Source organism: Poromitra crassiceps (assembly GCF_964638095.1).
Source record: "Poromitra crassiceps genome assembly, chromosome: 4".
Lineage (NCBI taxonomy): Eukaryota > Metazoa > Chordata > Actinopteri > Beryciformes > Melamphaidae > Poromitra > Poromitra crassiceps.
Window position 1 is genome coordinate 60,042,498 of NC_139626.1, and position 23,174 is coordinate 60,065,671.

Here is a 23,174-nt window from a genome sequence, read left to right on the forward strand (position 1 = left end):
GACTAGTCGACTCCCTTTAGGGACGACTAGTCGACTCGTAGAATTCACTAGTCATAAATGCCCGACAACACGGGGACTCTCGTGGTCTTGTCTGACTATTTGGGAAGATGTCAAATAGGCGAATCTCCCAAAATGTTGGCGTGTTGCTTTGACGGTTTTTAGAGTGTAATAATCTAATGAAGAGAGGAGCCTGGCCTACTTCTCCACATGGCACCACTTCCTCTGCTTCTCCTCCAATCAGCAGCAGCTCCTTAGAGACTTGCCACAGAACAGAGAGGATCTGATGCCAGCTTACTGAAATAAACTTGAAGAGGAAGTGAGCTGAAGTCCACATCACCTCCAGCTCACTCTGCAATGTAACATAGTATGATTTTATAATATATATATATATTAACAGCTGAGAAAAGCCCTGTGCACAGCAGTGCTCTGCTCCTGGGTGCTATAGCTGGTGCAGGGTGAATCACAAAAGTAAAAAAGAAGTTCTCCAGCGCACACCAGGGTAGGAAAATAGACACTTTATTAAGGCTACATTAAAAACAAGAAACAAGGCGAACAACGTGTTTCACAAGGTGCTTCATCAGGTTCGCTAGCGTTGTTCGCCTTGTTTCTTGTTTTTAATGTAGCCTATAGTTAATAAAGTGTCTATTTTCCTACCCTGGTGTGCACTGGAGAACTTCTTTTTTACTTATATATATATATATATATATATATATATATATATATATATATATATATATATATATATATATATATATAAAATTATCCCTTTAAGAATCTGCTTGTAATGTTTAACTTGAGTCATCTGTCAGCAGTCATAAAACTGCTAAACATGTAAGGGTTAATGCATGCCGAGGTGTCCATTATCAGGAAAAAAATGGACGCCGGGGAGGCGTGAAGCGTCAGAGGCTTATCCCGTATCTACTCCCAAGTAGGGATGCAACGGTATACCGTTTGAAGGTATACCGCGGTTTGAAGACGTCACGGTATCAAAACCACTAATATTTGCCGTCATACCTTCCTCACTGTATCAGCTGTTTCCCCAAAAAACAAAGTGCCCAGGTCGCTTGCAGAGTGCAGCTTAGGCGGCCCCTCCCCCTGGCTGCATGCCTACCTAGACTAGAGCACAGTAGAGAGGAGCTGGCCCCTCCCCCTGACTGCATGCCTACCTAGACTAGAGCACAGTAGAGAGGAGCTGGCCCCTCCCCCTGGTTGCATGCCTACCTAGACTAGAGCACAGTAGAGAGGAGCTGGCCCCTCCCCCTGGCTGCATGCCCACCTAGACTAGAGCACAGTAGAGAGGAGCTGGCCCCTCCCCCTGGCTGCATGCCTACCTAGACTAGAGCACAGTAGAGAGGAGCTGGCCCCTCCCCCTGGCTGCATGCCTACCTAGACTAGAGCACAGTAGAGAGGAGCTGGCCCCTCCCCCTGGCTGCATGCCTACCTAGACTAGAGCACAGTAGAGAGGAGCCGCAAGGACCCCCCTGAACTTTCCCCCATCTAAAAAGACGACGTCGGCTGTATGGGAATATTTCGGCTATTGTAAAAACTAGGGCTGCCACAAACAATTATTTTGATAGTCGACTAGTCACCGATTGTTTCAACGATTAGTCGACTAATCGGATCATAAATTGCAGCTTATTGCACAATTACTCAATCGCTCTGATTTAGCTATCATCAGCTTCTAAATTTAGCTTCAAGTTGTTTTAAGCATGTGCCAACTAAAAATAAAGACAATTAACCCATTGATACCCAAGCCATGCTCTAGAGCGGCACTCTAAACCTACTGCACATTGATAAACAGCCCCTGTAAACCTGACGTTTTGTGGAGAAGTTGCCAGAGCGGTCGGCGTTCACTAAAGCCTTCATATCTCAGGCTCTGTAGCACATAGAAACATAAAATAAAAAGCATTTGAGAGCTTAACCCCTTTTCATATTATATTTGCCCTAATGTTCATTAAAAGTTTTTTTTTTATCTTTAACCCCCAAAACTAAAAAGATTCTAATGCATTTTAAGAAATGTTAACTCATTGAGTGCCAAAGACGACGATTGTCGTCAATTGCGTTTTTTGACGGTGGGACGTGGATCAAAGCCTAATATATCTCCTGTAAAATTTTGGGGCATGTTGAATGTGTGTAACCTATTTTACCGACCCATTAGGTGGCGACAGTGCTCTCCAGATTAGAGGAAGGTCCGAAAACAGCAGGAAAAACGCCCGTGATCAAAGAGAAACCGCTCATGCTGCAGCCAGAGCCATATAGATGGCTCTGACTTGCAGCTGATGTTGGCTGCGAACATCAGTCAATCCGCGCACACAACTGAGCTCCTCTGCCTCTGTCTGTCTGTCTGCATAGTTTCTTCACACGATTAGCCGCCAGAAAGGCAGCACCCGACGCCGAAGGGCCAAACCTTTCCCTGCAGTGCGGTTTGGCATTTCCTTGTCGCACTGGGAGCCGCCCGGCGCACAAAAACGAAGCGCTCCGAAAATAGACTGGGTGCGTGAGGCTGTGTAGTGTGGGGAGGAGTTTGCAGCTGAGGGGGGGAGAGGGGGGTGGGGCACGCAGGCACCACACAACTACACCACGTCACTACATCAGAAAATATTATCTTCAGACTCAGTGAATGTGCTTGAAATGCTGCATTTCACAAAAGGCGGAATAACTCAGCTTCTAATTTGAAAAGTGTCTTTTTGCTCAAAACAGCCTATCTTCTCCGGCTCATAACTAAAGAACGGAAAATGGGATCAATAAACTTTTTTTTGCAGATGATAGAAGAGAGTCTCATCGTTCTTTGTGCGTGTTCGGTGTTTACATAGTAATATCACACAATATTCTGTGGGCCTGTGAGAAATCACTGAAAACGCTCTGAAACTCTGGCACTGGGAGCGTCCGTTCTCCAAAAGTGGCTGGCACTCAATAAGTTAATAAAGATTACGGCAAATGTAACCCTTCCAAATAAAAAGCCACGGGTTTAAGCTCTCAAATGCTTTTTATTTCATGTTGATAGATAGCTATAGAGGCTGAGGAAATAGGTTCTGTTGAACCCTTAACAATTACTGCATCGAGAGTAACGTTAGCGATCTCCGTTTTGCAGTCGTCGTGAAATACGGCAAATTCGCCAAAATGAGGTTTCCAGTATTCCCGTCAGCAACACGAGCTTAACGTTGCTATGATGACAACGTGACAGCAAGGCTTTTAACGTTAATATCGTTAGCAGCTGGCAGTGAGCTAACAAGCTAATTAGCATGTATCTCCATCATCGGTCACAGTCTTGAACACATGAACCAGTTGCTACACTGATCTATCTATCTGATGCTGTTGAGTCAAGTAAAGTTTATTTGTATAGCCCTAATTCACAAGCATGTCTCATAGGGCTTCACAGAGAATATGTCTATAATAACTCTAGCTGAACACAACCATAACAGTAATATGTTATGCTTATGTTAGAGAGAGACAGGGGGAGGGGGAAAGGGGAGAGAGAGTGGGGGAGTAGAGAGCAGGGAAAGGGAGGCGGTGGAGAGGGAGAGAGGTAGGAAGAGAGTAGGGTAAGGGAGGGGGGAGGAGGAGAGAGAGCAGAACAGACAGGGTATACCTGGGCTGGGCGATACGGTTTAAATCAGTATCACGAATAGTCACGGGTAGGGCTGGGTCAGTTTGAAAATTTTAAAACCGGTTCGATATTGCCGTCTAAACCGGATCGAACCGGTATACCGATTTTTTTTGTAATTAAATTTAAAAAAAAAATTTAAGCAGGGCTCCCGAGTGTGGCCCATAACTGTCTGTAGTGCAACTTCAGTCCACCTGATAGCGATAATACACCTCTAAGCTGGTATTGTCAACCAGCAATGATACTAGGCATGGGTCGGTTTGAACATTTTGAAACCGGTTCGATATTCCCCAAAAAAACGTATCAAAGCGGCTGCAGTTGGTGGCGATAATGCACCTCTAAGCTGGTATGCTGCCAACCAGCACGAACACTGAATACAAATAAGCAGAACCATTTAACTGTAACGACACTGTTTTTATTTCTCATAACTATTCAGCTTAACTTTTCTTCAAACATCAACATAATAAACAAAATAAGACTTTTGCCTACTAGTGCAACTTGAGAAGAGGCTAATACGAACAATAGTGCAATCAGAATGGACTGGCAAAAAAAATGGTGACGATGAGGCCGGTGGTGGGGGGGGGGGGGGGGGGGGGGTTATTGGCCAGGGTAACGATGAGTGGCCTGTTGGGTTGCGACGAAGCAGCAGCAGTGAGATGCAAGCTGATGATGGCAGTCAAATCATGCACTCAGCCGCTGTTAGATTTCCTCTGCTGCGTGTCTTGTTGAGTGTAGCCCGTTAGATTCGTCCCAGGTCCTTTTTGTGTGGAGTTTGCATGTTCTCCCCGTGTTCGTCTGGGTTTTCTCCGGGTGCTCCGGTTTCCTCCCACCACCAAAATACATGTACAGTATGTTAGGGTTAATACTCCTGCCAGTGCCCCTGACCAAGGCAATGGCAAAAGAACTGGAGTTGGTCCCCGGGCGCTGCACTGCGGCTGCCCACTGCTCCTAGTTCTAGGAAGGTTCCTAGCAGAGGATGGGTCAAATGCAAAGGATGAATTTCCCCATGGGGATAAATAAATGATAAATGAACTGAGGAGTCAGATACAGACAAACCGTTCAGCCCTGTACTTTACAATAACACCTACCACTGTTCAGCCCTGTACTGTACAATAACACCTACCACTGTTCAGCCCTGTACTGTACAATAACCCCTACCACTGTTCAGCCCTGTACTGTACAATAACACCTACCACTGTTCAGCCCTGTACTGTACAATAACACCTACCACTGTTCAGCCCTGTACTGTACAATAACACCTACCACTGTTCAGCCCTGTACTGTACAATAACACCTACCACTGTTCAGCCCTGTACTGTACAATAACACCTACCACTGTTCAGCCCTGTACTGTACAATAACACCTACCACTGTTCAGCCCTGTACTGTACAATAACACCTACCACTGTTCAGCCCTGTACTGTACAATAACACCTACCACTGTTCAGCCCTGTACTTTACAATAACACCTACCACTGTTCAGCCCTGTACTGTACAATAACACCTACCACTGTTCAGCCCTGTACTTTACAATAACACCTACCACTGTTCAGCCCTGTACTTTACAATAACACCTACCACTGGGTTGCAGGTGTTGGTTATGCACTGAGGTGAAGCGAAAGAGAATGATGCAGAAGAGTTGATGTGAGAACGGCAAAACAAGAAGAGACTTGTTGTTTTTCAGACTGGATTCTTTTCAGCTGCTTGGACTTGAAAAGTAGACCAGGAGCTCAAAGCCTTTTTCCCTCAAAGTAATTGGAGTAACTATTAATATTTGTTGCAGCTGGTAAGTTTGACTTGCACATCGGATTCGTAACCAGTCTGCAGGTCCCCTGGCACAGAGAAGCAGGTCAGCAGACGAGAGCAGCCAACCCGTAGTGCGCTGTAGTACACTGTAGTACACTGTAGTACACTGTAGTACACTATACTACTGTAGGGTATAGACCTTATTCGATTGACGTCACTCACGTAGGGGCACGCCCACCGCCGCCATATTGTCGACATAACGCAGCAGCTCTCAAGTGACAGCCTATGTAAGAGCAGAGTTTATAGGAAGCTAGCCGCTGTTGGCGTTACCTGTATCGTTCCAATTGTGTTCGGATGGTGGCCTGCGTTAGGCATGGCTGTAGTAATGACAGCAATAAAGTCCCCGTGGTTTGTTTCTATCTCTACCGTCCACAGACGTGAAATGAGTGAGACTGGGCATACATCAGCAGCCCAGGAGAGGTGTGTGGATAGTTAATTGAGACAGGTGAAACTTTCTGATAACTCCTCACAGCAAAGTCTGTTCACCTCGTTCTTTTGTTTATTTATTACAGGCATTAATGGCTGCCGTCGGCAGCATACAAATAACAACTGTGGGGTTTTTATTGGTGTCATTACCATCACTATTTTGTAATGGAACAGAAACGACAATAAGACTGTTCCTAGTTGTCAGCTGCAGCGCTGTGTGCGCGCAGGACGGTATGTCAACAATATGGGTGCCCTAAGCGTAATTGTTCTGTGGTGCCCCCCCCCCCCCCCCCCCGTAAAACTTTCAATAACTGTCAAACGAAAGACTGCAAAATCATTAATTATGAACGATACTAGTGTATCTCACATTTCATTACATGTGGGAAACAAACAATTGTTAGAATTACTGTACATGTCAGCAAACAAGTGATTGTTAAACTGTACATGCAAGCAGGAGCGGACTGGGATCATAATTCAGGCCGGGCATTAGATACCAAGCAGGCCAGGCCGATACAGGCCGACGTGCGTGCCGGCGTCCGAAGGGCGGCGGCGAAAAATTTGGGCTGTTTGAAGCCCAATTTGGGCCGTTTGAAGCCAGATTTGGGCTGTTTGAAGCCAGATTTGGACCATCTGAAGCCCGATTTGGGCCAGTTGAAGCCAGATTTGGGCCAGTTGAAGCCAGATTTGGGCCGGTTGAAGCCAGATTTGGGCCGCTTGAAGCCCAATTTGGGCCGTTTGAAGCCCAATTTGGGCCGAGTCCAATTTTACAATGAGATGCACCCTGAATAAAGTAATAAAACCACTAGTAAACCAGTAGGCGGCGCCTGGCCTGCTGTTCAGTGAGTGGCCTGACTGAGGGCACCAAAATTTTTTTTTTTTTTTTTTTTTTTTTTTTTGGTGCCCTCAGTCACGTGATGCCCTACGCAGTCTGCGTACTCTGCGTAATGGGTTGGAGCGGGCCTGGTGCCGTCCAGGGTTAGCGAATAAGGTCTATAGAGAGGCAAAGTGACCGCCTACTTCCTGCTTCAGCACTGTACCAGAGATTTTTATCTGCCATTTATTTTCCCATAGACATTTGGTAAAATGCTTATAAAAATAGTTTTACTGGTTCAAACCAAACGGTACAGATATATACAAGAGAGATTGCATAACATTTCACTGGGACCAAAACGTAAAAAAAAAATGCAGATTTAAAGAAAAAAGAAATGTTTTTTTTTGGTCCGAGTGAAACGTTCTATGGTCTCTCCCGATTCTAAATATAGCTGAACCGTTTGGTTTGACGAAGTAAAACTATTTTTATAAGCATTTTATGAAATGTCCATGGGAAAATAAATGACGGATGAAAATCTCTGGTACAGTGCTGAAGCAGGAAGTAGGCGGTCACTTTGCCTCTCTATTAGAGCTGGGTATTGGTTCAAATTTCAAGAATCGATTCGATTCCGATTCACAAGGTTGCGAATCGATTAATTTCGATTCGATTCGATTCGATTCCGATTCCGATTCAATCAATTTTCAATATTGATTTGGTTAGTGATACCAAAACGTGGTTTTTGAGCTGTACCCTGAATTACATGACTGTCCAGTTATGTAACACAGGGGTTTCCAACCAGCCAAGTAGATACATGGGGAAAAAAGTTGCAGACCTGTTGTCAATTTTAATGGTTTTAGTTACACATATATTTACTCACCACGTGGTGACAAAGGGTAAATAACAGCCTTTTCATCTGTCAATAAAGACACTTTCACAATTATGCACAGTGATTTGATTTCAGCCTATATAATTTCTAAAAGTAGATATTAATAATGATCAAACATTTCCATTCATGTAGCCTACAGTATTTATGTTTTTGTTTCAACTACAAACATAATTAAACGTCAACTTGAAACTATGTTTCAACTACCACACACAGCACAATATTTTAGCCTGTTTAGTAAAAAAAAATAAAAAAAAAATCGATCTCTGGACATATGAATCGATAATCGAGGATTAAAATGAAAATCGATTAAAAATCGGAGAATCGATTTTTTGAACCCAGCCCTACTCTCTATAGCCTACAGAAGCAGGCAGAGGAAGTGAACACCCCTCCCCTCCACTCCCTCATCAATGACCATGGAGGTGTGCTTGTGCGAGGCAGTGAGATAGCATGCATGTTCAGAAAAAACACACATGCAAATAGTGACTATTTGCATGTTATTTATGCAGTTATGTCAGTTATGCAGACATGAATTACCATGTCTGCAGTGAAGCAAGAGGTGGAAAGTAACAAAGTATATTTACTTACTCTGGCATTTTCTACTTTCCCTCCAGTACCTCTCAGTCGGAGATCTTGTACTTTTTCCTCCACTACTCTGCCGTCTGGATTTACTCGTTACTTTGCAGAAAAAGTATTTAATACACAAAACATACGATGAGCTCATAAAACATGTTGCATTGTTAGAGTTTAAACACCCCAGCGGTATATGGAACGGTTAGACCGAGTACATTACACTTTACATTACAAGTACACTTCTTACAGATTAATACTTTATTTAATGATTTATTTAATTTAATTAATATATTTAATTTAACACTCTTGACAGAATGATGACTTTTACTCTTCACCAGTTCCTTTTTCTCTTAATACTTTTACTTAAGTAAACTTTGGAATGCAGAACTTTTACTTTATTTTACTCGAGTATTTTTTCTATTATTGTATTTCCACTTTTACTTAGGTAAAGGATTTTAGTATTAGTCCCACCACTGCGTGCTGAAACGTGTCCATTGTTTGCGCTGATAGCCGAGCCATTTAATTGTTAATTCCATCGCTCTGCTGGTTGTTCTCCTTTCAGATAGCTTTCTGCTAACTATGGTTAGCCCCGGATCACTTCCTGTGTGCTTCTAGAAAAGGTCCGTGTTGCAACTTGCTTCCGCGGCACGTTACTTTGTTCCGGATCGCTTTTCTTGTTATGAAATTGAATCTCTCCTATGAAATTATTAACACCAGAGTCGACCAAGAGCACGTCGACCAAACAATCAACCAATCGACCTGGAGGAGGGGGCAGCCCTAGTGTGGAGTGTGAGAGATTAAGGTGCGTAGCCTATTGCTGGAGATTCAAGTTCTCTGCTGTCTGCACCACTGACACAGCCGCAGTTATTACATTTAGCTGCATTGTTTTTTCATCAAGGCAATGTCCAGAAGATAATGGGTTCATGAGTGTCTGCAAATGCATAGATAGATAGGCTACAGGAGGAGCGTGTATGTTGTCTGTTTCAATAACGAAAGCGTCCTTACCGAGACTGACGTGCCTGTTGAATGCCGACCAATTAAATATTCTTGCTGCAAAATCAGCCTCTTAACTCATTCATGGCCAGTTTAGGACTGCCAATATTTAGCACAGGCCAAAGATTTTCATAATTGTTGGTCATCTTTCAAGACCCACAGTAAATTATCTATTAGCACCAAAGTGATTTGCAATACCTCAAAATGAAGATGTACATCTCTGGGTTCACCAGGGGAAAAAAAGTGAGCTTTTAGCATGTTCTGTACTCTACTTATAGCCATTTATATACACCCTGTTTTCACCAAAAAGGTCTCTCTGAGAAAGAAATTGCAGAAAATGGCATTTTTGTAAATCACACAATCTCAGGCAGAACTCGCTCTCAATTCTTTTATTTTGAACTGTATTGACATCAGACATGTAAATATTATTCGTTATGACACAAATGACAAAAAAATAATAATATATATATATATATATATATATATATATATATATATATATATATATATATATACATGAAGTGCTTTTTTTACATTCAACAATACAGTTTACTCAGTGTGAGTGAGTGTGATCATAGAATAGAATGCAGAAGGAGGTACGGTGGTGCAGTGGTAAGCACTATCGCCTCACAGCTCGAAGGTCGTGGGTTCGATTCCCACCTGGGGACGAGGTGAACGCTGAAGGAATGCGTGCCCGTCCGCATGTCCTCGAGTGCCCACCGCCCGGGTGGGGTCGGCAAAATGGCCTTTCTGTGTGGAGTTTGCATGTTCTCCCCGTGCCTCCCGGGGGTTTCCTTCATATAGGAACCCCCTTCACAAAAACATGCAATATCCTGGTTGCTAATGTGGTTCCTCCTCTGATCGTTAAGGGCGCCTGTTCAGAGGGAGGGGAACTGGTTGGAATAGCGTGAACCTCCCACGTGCTATGTCCTACCGGTGAAGCTTCCTCTGTCAGGTGAAAAGAAGCGGCTGGCTGACTGCCCATGTCTCGGAGGAAGCATGGAGCCAGTCTCGGCTCTCCCCAGATCGGCAGAGGATGGAGTAGCAACCAGGATTGAGAAATCAAATGAGCACTAATGGGGGGATAAAATGGGATAAAAAATCGGGGGGGAAAAAAAAAAAAAAAAAAAAAGAATAGAATGCAGAGATCAGTGTAGTCTCTCTCACACACACACACACACACACACACACACACACACACACACACTCCTTACCGCGAGATCATCCGGGTCCTGTCGCATTGGAATCCAGTCTTCCTCGCCCTCGACAGGAAAGTGGCCGTGCTGCTTTGCTCTGTGTGAAAGCCATTTCTGTGGCGAGGCTGCTGTTCTCCTCCTCCTCACACAGTTGTGACTCCGTCTCGTCTCTTTCGGGCTGGGACACAGGAACGGGGTCCAGGGACCAGGATCGATCATGTTGGTCACGGGTTTGACTACCGCGAACGATCGATGTCCGCTGCCCTGCAGCAAGCCGATCAGCTCGTGCAGCGCGCCGAGGGGTGTTTCAATGGCGTTTCTCCTCTGTGCACAAGGAAGCGCGTTTCTCTGTTTTCTGTTTTTGCTCCTGCTCATTTCAAAACAACAGCTGCGGTATGTGTTTGATAACGTGTTGTCGGCTTGCCTTTGAGGCTAGGGACCTGATAACATGTCACAGGCTGGGGAAGTGTTTGAACTACGCGCTGCACTAATAAAAACAAAAACACGTCAAACACGTCATTGGCGGGGAGGGCTATTTCTGATAACACGTCAAAGACGTCTTTGGCGGTGAATGAGTTAACAACACTGGAATAAAGCTCGACTATATAGGCTATAAAGAATAGACTATAGAGAAATAAATGGATTCTTTAAACAATTATTGTATAACGTCCTTTGTTTAATAGTGGCCGGTCGGCTGCATTGGCCGTCTGAAAAAATGGCTAGCGGAATCCCTGACGTATATGTGACAGAAATGCGATGCATCATTTTGGCCGGTAGAAAATATACCTGGCGGGTGGATTTTTTCCATCTACCCGCCACCTTGGCCGGTGAGTCCAAAAGTTAAATTTCGGGCCCTGCCTCCAAGTTATATCTGATGGGTTACCACCAGTACAAAGTAGATTGTCAAAAATATTGTTCTAGTCTCTGCAGAGACTAGATCATTTCATTCTGGATCATTCACAACTGTTTCGCTGCCTCTTGTTCCAATTAGATTAGGCTGCAACTCAAGCTGGAAGAACTTCTCTATCATACGTGAGCAGGGTCGACGCTTTTCACCGAGGAAACCGTTTGACACCTAGCTCATTTCCTGTCAGCTATTGTATTGGCATCATAGACGTATACACACACGGCAACAGGAAGTTAGCTAGGGGCAATTTAGAACGTTTATGTCGTCAAGGACCCTCGCACTCACAGTTTGTGACCAGGGAACTGGAGCGTATTACTGCTGCACTGTAGCCGTTTTCCCACATGCGCTTTTTACCGCCAAATGACCGGAACGTGGTCCTAATGCCTTCATGTGTGAAAGTTGTTTTCCGGTATAAGCGCGACCCCGTCATCGCGGACATCTCACCAGTTTCGAGCCAGTCAGAAGAGCGGTATGCCGCGATCAGGGACACAAGTAGTCATTTGCCGGTCCTTCTCTCATGGGCGAGGTGTACACACGCTGCTTAATGTTCCAGCGGGCATAATCTAATCATTCGCGCACATTAAAGCAAACTGGTGAAATGATCTTGTGATAATAAGAGCGGTATGTCAGCTTCATGTGTGGGCGTGCTGATTTCCCCCTCTCCCCTCTCTGCTGCCTGCTCGCTCTCTGGCCAGTCCTTCAATCAGCAGCCCGAGAAGGGACACAGACAGCTCTGAGAGTCTTGCAAGCCGCGCGCTTGTTGAGAAAGCAAATGCACGAAGCGAAATGTGGAAGTATTTTGCTTACGTTGCCGACAGCGAAGGCAAGCCCCCCGGACACATCAAACGAAGCCAGTCTGTAAAAAGTGCTTCAACGCGACGCAGGTGAACGGATAAACATCGAACCAGCCAGGCTATTTCTCTCAGACACGGATCCCAACTTCTTCAAATATTTCCGTTCAAAGACTGGTTAGCGAATGTGAATGATACAACATACATGCCCTCTTAAGTCAAACGAGTGTGATTTATCGTGTGACGAGCAAACTTATTTCACCATCGGAGTTTTGCCGACACGTCACTCCCCACAACCGCTCTGCAGTGCCGCCCCGCCCCCCAACATACAGGCAATTTCGCTGCTATATTCCCACATGCGAGCGCCTACAGTAGGTGTGAAGGGAAATGTCCGATATTGACTTACAGGTAATTTTCCGGTACGCATGTGGGAAAACGGCTTTATTGTGAGTCAGCCCAGACAAGAGCGCCGGCTAAATGACAGATGTGAAATGTCCAAAATGAGATGTGCCCCCCCCCCCCCTCTCTGTGCCGAGAGATCCTCCTCCAAGCAAACAATAGACAGTGGAAAGAGATGATTGCTGTATCCATGGTAACCAGGAGAGCGATCATCATCGCAGAGAGACGTCCATTCTTGGGAACAATGGGAGGAAACAAAGCCGGGGACAGACGGGGGACAGTCTCATGTCATGTCTGAATTAGACTTCATACATTTTGAAGTAGCGTGTCATGAACACAGTGCCTGTCAGGCACACAGGCAGCCTCCAAAACAAAGACTTAACCCTGTGAGAGGGATTGACGAGGCTGGAAATGACTCCAGTCATTAGCTAAATGTCTGCTGTGGTCGTGGTGTTTATCTGCCACTTAAAAGGAGTCTGAACATCTAGATGGCTGAGAAGATCAGGTTCCATGTGCCTGGCCCTAATGACGAAAGGGTCTTCTCACTCACCCTGAAAATTGAACAGGTATACATTTTCCTTTGTCCCACTGTCCATTAAAGCACTCAATAGTAAGAGATAACGCAGACCAACTTAGTACAGCTCATCATGTTCTATTTTTAGGGAAGCGGTGCAATATTTAATAATCTTTCATTTCAACATTTTTCTCTTTCTTTGTGGAGGGCTGGTGCAATACTTTACCACTGGGTACGCTTGATGTATATGTACACTGTAGGAATTTAATTGCACTGTCTATATGTCAATATGTATATATATATATATGAAGAAGTAGAAAATACCACACACACACACACACACACACACACACACACACAATGAATGCCTGGTAGCCGAAGTCCCCCTTTGAACCTCCAAACCACCAGTGGATCACATCAGCGTCCACAGTTATGGGTGTGACAGGTGTGTGATAGATACAGGTGGGCTTTAGGTGTGACAGGTGTGTGATAGATACAGGTGGGCTTTAGGTGTGACAGGTGTGTGATAGATACAGGTGGGCTTTAGGTGTGACAGGTGTGTGATAGATACAGGTGGGCTTTAGGTGTGACAGGTGTGTGATAGATACAGGTGGGCTTTAGGTGTGACAGGTGTGTGATAGATACAGGTGGGCTTTAGGTGTGACAGGTGTGTGATAGATACAGGTGGGCTTTAGGTGTGACAGGTGTGTGATAGATACAGGTGGGCTTTAGGTGTGACAGGTGTGTGATAGATACAGGTGGGCTTTAGGTGTGACAGGTGTGTGATAGATACAGGTGGGCTTTAGGTGTGACAGGTGTGTGATAGATACAGGTGGGCTTTAGGTGTGACAGGTGTGTGATAGATACAGGTGGGCTTTAGGTGTGACAGGTGTGTGATAGATACAGGTGGGCTTTAGGTGTGACAGGTGTGTGATAGATACGGGTGGGCTTTAGGTGTGACAGGTGTGTGATAGATACGGGTGGGCTTTAGGTGTGACAGGTGTGTGATAGATACAGGTGGGCTTTAGGTGTGACAGGTGTGTGATAGATACAGGTGGGCTTTAGGTGTGACAGGTGTGTGATAGATACGGGTGGGCTTTAGGTGTGGCAGGTGTGTGATAGATACGGGTGGGCTTTAGGTGTGGCAGGTGTGTGATAGATACGGGTGGGCTTTAGGTGTCACAGGTGTGTGATAGATACAGGTGGGCTTTAGGTGTGACAGGTGTGTGATAGATACGGGTGGGCTTTAGGTGTGACAGGTGTGTGATAGATACAGGTGGGCTTTAGGTGTGGCAGGTGTGTGATAGATACAGGTGGGCTTTAGGTGTGGCAGGTGTGTGATAGATACGGGTGGGCTTTAGGTGTGACAGGTGTGTGATAGATACAGGTGGGCTTTAGGTGTGACAGGTGTGTGATAGATACGGGTGGGCTTTAGGTGTGACAGGTGTGTGATAGATACAGGTGGGCTTTAGGTGTGGCAGGTGTGTGATAGATACGGGTGGGCTTTAGGTGTGACAGGTGTGTGATAGATACAGGTGGGCTTTAGGTGTGGCAGGTGTGTGATAGATACAGGTGGGCTTTAGGTGTGGCAGGTGTGTGATAGATACGGGTGGGCTTTAGGTGTGACAGGTGTGTGATAGATACGGGTGGGCTTTAGGTGTGACAGGTGTGTGATAGATACAGGTGGGCTTTAGGTGTGACAGGTGTGTGATAGATACAGGTGGGCTTTAGGTGTGACAGGTGTGTGATAGATACAGGTGGGCTTTAGGTGTGACAGGTGTGTGATAGATACAGGTGGGCTTTAAGTGTGACAGGTGTGTGATAGAGCTGTCGCGATTCCTCGAGTACCTCGAATAACTCGAATAATTAAATTGATCGAGGCCAAAATGATTCGCCTCGACACGGCATTTAGAGAGACTGTTTCTCACGGACGCTTACTGGTGTGGCACAGCGCTCTTCCTGTGTAAACACGTGAGGACACAGACAGACCAGAGAGCAGCTATAGCGACTAGCGAGCGGACCCCGCAAAATGGAACGAGGCGACGGAGAAAGCAGACAGGAGGAAGGGAAGAACCAGGGCCGAAAAAGCGACCGAAACTGTCTAAAGTGTGGGATCATTTCACGCTGAAAAAGGACACGAACTCAGTGGTGTGCAAGTACTGTAAGACGATCCTTGCATATCACAACAGTACCTCGTCAATGCTTCAGCACCTGAACCGTAAACATCCAGTCTACGCATCCACCAGCGCATCTACGTCGAGCGGAGCAAGGTAACATAACGTTAACTATACACAACGCTAATGTAAATGTATGCTAATGATTGCTACTTGATATTAAGACTAGTAGTAGTTGTGCTGCTGGCTTGCCACGTTGCCAATATGACTATTAGTAACTGCATTCACGCTGCATTTTTTTGATGTGGCTTGCCGTTTTCTGTGAGAAATACAAAGCTCAATCTAACGTTAACGGCTAATTTAACAGCGTTGTGTGTGTGTGTGTGTGTGTGTGTGTGTGTGATCACACTAGCCTGTTGGTGTGTGAGAGAGAGAGAGTGAGTGTGTGTGTGTGTGAGAGAGAAAGAGTGTGTATGTGGAGAATGTACATTTACACACCCTAGACCGGTCGACTCTTCTCATGATGATTGCAAACAACTATTTAATTGGTGCATTTTAGGCTCCAATTATTACACCACCTGACCTGTTATCTTGCTATTCTGATATTTGTGTCAATAATAGGCAACAGGTCTAGGGTGTGTAAATGCGCATTCTCCAGTTTTGTTATGAACTTACCTAATAAATATCAATATTAATTATTATTTCACCTCTTTTTCAGCGGATCACAGCGTACAATGGACAGCTTTATAAGGACGGGTCCATCATGTTCAAGTGAACAAGCAGCTGAGTTCAGCAATAGCATTTTGAATATGATTGTGACAGACATGCGCCCTCTGTCCATGGTGGAAGATAAAGGATTCCGAAAGATGATTTCGAGTTTCAACCCGAACTACACACTTCCCTCAAGGACCTTCTTCACGAATAAGATGGAGAAAAAGTATGAGGAGGTCAAAGGCAAGTTGATCGAGAGGCTTAAGACGCCAAACATGATGGCACTCACTACTGACATTTGGACAAGTGTAGCGACAGAGGCCTATATGGGGGTGACGTGTCACTTTCTGAGAGAGGATTGGGAAATGGAGTCCCACTGCCTTACAACCATGCCCCTTGAAGAGAGACACACGGGTGCACATATTGCAGAGTGGATTGAAGAGGTTATGTAGGCAGTGAAGGAGAGAGGAAGTGAAGTGGTGAAGGGTTAAAGGAAGTAGGCAGTGAAGGAGAGAGGAAGTGAAGTGGTGAAGGGTTAAAGGAAGTAGGCAGTGAAGGAGAGAGGAAGTGAAGTGGTGAAGGGTTAAAGGAAGTAGGCAGTGAAGGAGAGAGGAAGTGAAGTGGTGAAGGGTTAAAGGAAGTAGGCAGTGAAGGAGAGAGGAAGTGAAGTGGTGAAGGGTTAAAGGAAGTAGGCAGTGAAGGAGAGAGGAAGTGAAGTGGTGAAGGGCTAAAGGAAGTAGGCAGTGAAGGAGAGAGGAAGTGAAGTGGTGAAGGGTTAAAGGAAGTAGGCAGTGAAGGAGAGAGGAAGTGAAGTGGTGAAGGGCTAAAGGAAGTTGGCAGTGAAGGAGAGAGAGTGTTGTGAGGGACTTGGATTTTTTTTTTTTTCAATATTTTATATATAAAAAAATCAGCCCTCAAAGTCTTGGGACTTGACTTGGACTTGAGCTGAAGAAGACACTAGTTTAATACACACCAGTATGTGTAGAGACATTTATTTATATTTATTTTATTTTTTAGGCACTGCTTAGCAAGGCAAGGCCCAGATTACGTCACCTCGCTCAATAATGACAGAAAAAAGAAAAAAAAGCACTGGTTGGGTTCATGTTAAAACTAAAGCAGTAAATATGTGCAATTACCTTGAGTTAATAAATACAGTTTTCTACAATTTAACTTGGTTGTGGTTCCCCCTTTTTGCATGCAAGTTTGAAAGTGTTCCAATATAAACCACTAATGTGTGTACTCTTCCATTTTCCTTTGTTGTGAAGCTATCATACAGCGACCAGCGTGCTTGTGCACAGTTTACTGACATCACATTACAGGATTTCTGGGTCTTAAAGTTCAAATGTTTCAGTTATCTCCCGCTGCCATTTGGAAGCAGCAATGTGTGAAGTTGCCTCATGCAGCTGTAAGGTAAATGAACGATGTAAACTAGCTAGTAAGCCATTCATTCATATTATTTAACGGTTGCTGTACACTGGAAGAACTCAAACGTCAGGTTGAAAAGATGACACTGCCAGTTCTATGCAATTTAAAAATAAAAATGTTGTTTTTTCTAAGAAAGAAACTAATGTAGTTGTTTATTTGAAGAGATTTATCTTATTTTTTGGTGTATAGTTACGATAAGCCTTTGAAAACACAAAAAAGGGTTCTTATCCGATTACTCGATTAATCGATGGATTATTCGGTAGAATACTCGATTACTAAAAGAATCGATAGTTGCAGCTCTAGTGTGTGATAGATACAGGTGGGCTTTAGGTGTGACAGGTGTGTGATAGATACAGGTGGGCTTTAGGTGTGACAGGTGTGTGATAGATAGCTGGTTCATCCAATCATTTCCCCGATTGGCGGGCGATCCGTCCATCTGGCAGAATCCTCTCTCTCCCCCCTAGTCTCCGGTCAGAAAGGTCTCCTTCAGTCTGGTGATGATGTGGGAGTCTGCCTTTCTAAAGGTCCCAGAGGGAGTAGAAACAAAAACGCAAAAGGCAACCTTTTCTTTGAAAATGTCAAACTTGGCTGGCTTGACGCTGCACGGCAGGCAGACTGGAAGCACAGTGACACCCACCTGTCTGGAGCACAACATGTGTTTGGCTCTGAGGTCTTGTCACTTCTGATGTTAAGTGAAATAATTAACGTTCTTTGTATTCCTCAGTCACCTGACCCCGCCCCCTCCCCTGCCAGCCACATGCTGTTGACCGGTCGTGCCTGGTTTCCTTTGTGCTCATCTGTCAGTGCCTGTCTCTTTTTGTTTCTTGGTTTTGTCTGCATCTCTGCTGCTAAGCGCTGTAGCACTCCTGTGCTGTTTTTGCACTGCATTTCCCAGAGATCCATTCTCAGTCAAGCAGTGGATTTGCTCATTCAAAACACTCTCGAGTCCCACATAGTATGTATGTATGTATGTATGTATGTATGTATGTATGTATGTATTTATTTATTTATATATATATATTTATTTATATATATATATATATATATATTTTTTTTTATGTATGTATGTATGTATGTATGTATGTATGTATTAGGGATGCACGATATATCGGCAATCATATCGGTATCGGCCAATGTTAGTCATTTTTTAACATATCGGTCATATCGGTATCGGTCAGATGTTGCAATGTTAATATCGGTTATCATTATCAGCAAAATTCTTCACATTGATATGATGAAATAATGCAGTAAATCTATGATTTATGGGCTTTTCCAAAGGCTTTGCAAATAAAGAAATGCATAACTTTTTCAAATTCAGTGTTAACATGTGTTTTTCAGTATGTACAAAATGTGATGATCATAAAAATGTGGTTTTATACAGATCATATCGACATCGGTAAATATCGGTTATCGGCCATAACAGCAATGTTAATATCGGTTATCGGCATCGGCCAAAATTTTCATATCGGTGCATCCCTAGTATGTATGTATGTATTTATTTATTTATTTAATAAAACCCCTAAGAAGCCAAGGCTGCTGACTGTGCAGAATTATCTTTATTTCTGAGACACAAATCTTTCCCGCGATGCCATTGGCTGCTAAAAATGCCATTACAAAGTAACAGTACGGTAATATAGTTTGGATCAGAGCTTGTGAAACTGCGACGGTCAAGAGTCTCATTAGCGATTACTACAGCAGAATAACATGGAGCTGATATCACTAATATTCATGTTCCTGACACACCATACGGATTGTCACATTTTTGTATCGCGATATATTGAATTGTGTTCTATCGTCCCATCACTAAAAATACGAGTATCCACCTTATTTTTGACGGCCATTTTGCCTTAACTATGGGTTCTATTTCCGGTGTAACCAATTTAGATAACCCCCCAGCCCCCGACAAAAAAAACGTCTATGAGGATTTTACCCTTTTACAGCAGAGCCATTCTGCTCTACAGCCGTGTCGTTTGGGTGCTGGGATAACGTAATGCATTGTGGGTAGTCGGCTACTAACTGTGGCTAATGTTAGCGGCTAGCTAGCTATGTTACATGGCAGTAAAACGCCACCAAATTGATTTAACTTTTAACCATTTCGAGTAACACACATTTCGAGTTTCCATACGGACCTCCAGCGTTGGTTAGTTGTTTATAACGTGACTATATTTATAACTTTTATAACGGACTCCAGCTTCCGGTTTATAATTCGGGTCTGCAGCCAGAGTATAACAAAGGAAATGGCAAGCTGCCACAATGAGTCACGTTAAACCGGACCTTGTACCCACGATTCTTTTTTACAGTGGGGCATTCAAAAATAAGGTGGATAAGTGAATGTGTCTAATGTGACGTAACGGTCCGCTCCTCGTCCTCTCTCCTCCTCCAGGACTCGGAGTTTGTGTGTCTGGAGTTTGACGAAACCAAGGTTAACCAGGTGCTGAAGAAGATGGCCGACATCCAGGAGAGCATCGACCGCGTCGCCCAGCGCACCTGAGAGCGTGAGGAACCTGCGGTGTGACTCTTGACAGAGAGGCTCTGACCTCTGGCTGACCCCGTGTCTCTTCCTTGCCGCCGGGACATTTTCCATGCCTGCTGCTGTCTGCCCCGTCTGGACCACTTCCCCTTAGCCTTTGTTCACACCATACGCCAAAGCCACGCCAAAGCAGCGGGTCACAAGACGCACTCTCTTTTCCTCAGGGCCTCGCTCGGCGCGCCTTGCCCCCGCCAACAACTTGCATTGACTCCATGCCTGGCAGCTTCACGCTTGGAAAATAGAACAGAATCCTGAACGATCGCTTCAGCGTGGCTTCAGCGTGGCTTCAGCGTAGCTTCAGCGTGGCTTTGCCGTATGGTGTGAACGAGCGCTTAGTCCACAGCGTCGGACAGGAACGAGAACCGCTCAGAAAGCGAATTTTTCCTCTTGCCTGTAGTGCTATTTATCGATCGTTTTGGTGTGAGTTGCTGAATTTTGGCCATAGAGAGATCTACCTTCTCTCCAACACAATGAAACTGGATGACACTCGGCTTGTGGTGATCAAAATGTTGTTGTTGTTGTTGTTGTTGTTGTTTAAAACTCAACAACAGCAATGTGTCTTTCCAGAAATCATGACCCACTTAGTCAAGATAATCCACTGACCTTTTTGTGAGCAGTTTCATGGAGGAACTGTTTTCTTTCATTATAGCTAGCAGCAGCTATATAGCTAGCAGCAGCTATATAGCTAGCAGCAGCTATATAGCTAGCAGCAGCTAGCTATAGTGTGGTTGAAAGAAAATAGCTCCTACATGAAATTGCTCACAATAAGGTCTCTGTATTATCTTGACTAAGTGGGTCATGATTTCTGGAAAGAGACATTGCTGTTGAGTTTTTCCCAAACTGGGCAACTCATACCAAAACGGGATGGCTAAATAGCACCACAGGTAAGAGGTAAAAATATTTACTTTTGTTTTTGGGGTGAACTGTCCCTTTAAAAGACTGTGAGCTCCACCGGACCTTCCCATAGACTCAGAGAGGCCATAATGAAGAGGTTCCCTGTGATGCATCGAAGAGACCGTCCGGAGGTTATTGGACATTTGGATGTGTTCACAGAAAGAGTCTGACTTTAAGATGCAACAACATCTGCTGTCTGCATCAGAAGTGAAGGTGCAGGACTGTTTGACTTCACTTTACAGCAGGGTTAAATCGCTTTATCTGATTGGTGGTCTGTAATGATGTCATCATCCTCTGATAGGTTCCTCTGGAGCACAGCTACAGAAAAACAGTCTGGCAAACCCGACATGACATTTGATTTTCTTTGCAAATCCTATGTTTATGTCCCGCCCAACCATCCTGCACAAGAACTCCAGAACAATACATAGAAATATAATAACTCCAGAACAATACATAGAAATATAATAACTCCTGAACAATACATAGAAATATAATAACTCCAGAAAAATACATAGAAATATAATAACTCCAGAAAAATACATTGAAATATAATAACTCCAGAAAAATACATCGAAATAGAAACGTTGGCATCCGGGTAGTGCGGCAGTAGATTCCCTGCCTGCCAACATGCAAACGCTACGTGTCAGTGATGATGACACCGAAGTGAAGTGAAAACCTGTGGTTCCTCGAATGGCCACTTGGGGGCCGGGGGGCAGTAGGCATTCCCCCGTGTTAAAACGCCCAACTTTGTAACTACACATCTTTCCAGTGAGGGGCAAAACACAGTTTTGGTCTATAGAGACACTGCATGAAATAGGCCACGCCCATCACGGGGGAAAGCGCTCCATTCACTCCCACACACCAGCGTCATTTTCCTTGAATTAAACATAGCTAAAAGCTGTTGTGTGGTGGGGCTGCGCAGACAACAAATGTAAAAAATCACCAATTCAAGTTTTTTTATACTCCCGAGCAAAAACAAGGAAGCCGTTGAGAAGAAAAATGTGGATCTAGCTGTCAATGAAGTAAGTTGGAGTGTTCATCTTCCGTATATAAGATCTTTGTGTGCAGCACGCGACATAGGAGAACGCCAGGATTGGGGGGGGGGGGGGGAGTTTCAGGAAGCAGAAAGTCAGCAGACAAACGTGATGATCAGCTCACGTCTCGTTCGCAGTTCAAATTAATGAAGTAAAGGCACACGTCGTCTCATTATTTGACACTAGCCAGTTCTTCCTAGATATCTGCAAAACTATCTGTATCTGACGAGAGTTCCTTTGTTCGCCCGGTTAGCCACGGTTTGTTTTGCTAGAAGTTGGCGCGATAGTTGGTCCTTTGTGTTTTCCGCCGTGTTGGCCGTGGTTTCTGAATGATGGTGTGCTCCGCAGTGTCTCTATAGAGCTCATTTCACCTTTTCATAACAACTGTAGGGGGGGGGTCATTTTTTATTTTGGAGTAAAATTTGGAGTAAAATAGATGATAGAAAAGGGGGTGATTGACAGATCGCTTGTCCAGTGATCGCACAGCTTGCCGATCACGGACCAATAGCAGGCGGAGCTGCGGCTCTGGGAAACCCCCATCTCACGCGAGCTGCGCAAGGACTCAACCCACTCCCCCCCCCCCCCCCCCCCCCCACTCTGCTGACGAAAAATCAAGATGGCGACGGCCACCACTTCAACTCCAAACGGGAAATAAAAGCAGAATCAATGGGATAGCTCTGTCCATATTTTTAGGTCGGTGTGGTTCCAACCCCCGTGTTGCCTCCGGGTTGGGCAGTCGTCCATACAGGCACAATTGGCACATGCGGATCCGTCAAAAATAGAACAGGTGTGTATTCTTTTTTTCCCCGGACCGCATATATCGCCCATCTATTAACTTAACATGGGCGAGAGTCTGTTCCAGCAGTTTTACCACATCTGGTGGACATTGGGCTTTAGCCTGTGTGGACATGAGTGTGACCTGGTACTGTATATAAAATGTTCTTACACACAAGTTTCGTGCAAATGAAATTCAAGGCAGTGTTGTGATTCATAAAACATAATACTGTGTGTACATATGCCAAAATGAGAACATTGAATTGTATCCAATCTTGTGATGTTTATCAAAGCTCAAATTAAACTTGGCGTCATCGTATGTGTGCCATAAATATAATGACCATATGGCTTTTGTGTTTTCACCATATTTTTTCAAATGAACGTGTGATTGAGTTGAGAGATATATAGAATGTATTATAACCCAGTGTTTCCCATACATAAAGGAATTTGTGGCGGGCCGCCACAAAAAAAAAAAAAAAAAAAAAAATTTTTTACAGTGCACCTGAACGCAACATGCAAGATATCCGCTGAATAAGTGTCCAATAAATGTTCATGTCATTCTGGCCAATACTTCTGTTATAGCATTTCAGTCTGGAATATGGAATATCTTTCAATAATCTATGATTTAGCTGCTAAATTGTCAAATACCGCCATCTGCTCGCTACCCAGGCACTTATGTATGTACTTAACCTAACTAACTTAACCTAACTAACTATCCGGTGTGCACAACACTGTCAGCCTAAACTCCGGCTGACACCCCAAAAACCTACAATCCGCTACAGAAAAATG

At 44.4% G+C, this 23,174-nt stretch overlaps 1 protein-coding gene across 1 annotated transcript in view; it reads left to right on the forward strand.

Annotated features, from left to right (window-relative positions):
- commd1 (copper metabolism (Murr1) domain containing 1) overlaps nucleotides 1-20,437 on the forward strand; it is a gene marked incomplete at its 5' end in the record, with an annotated part of 48,941 nt that extends 28,504 nt beyond the window's left edge. Inside the window, one exon of the mRNA XM_083635202.1 lies at nucleotides 19,537-20,437. Coding sequence (XP_083491328.1) covers nucleotides 19,537-19,644 — 108 coding nt within the window. The 3' untranslated portion in view covers nucleotides 19,645-20,437. The remainder of the gene's footprint in view (nucleotides 1-19,536) is intronic.
- Between the last annotated feature and the right edge of the window lie 2,737 nt (nucleotides 20,438-23,174).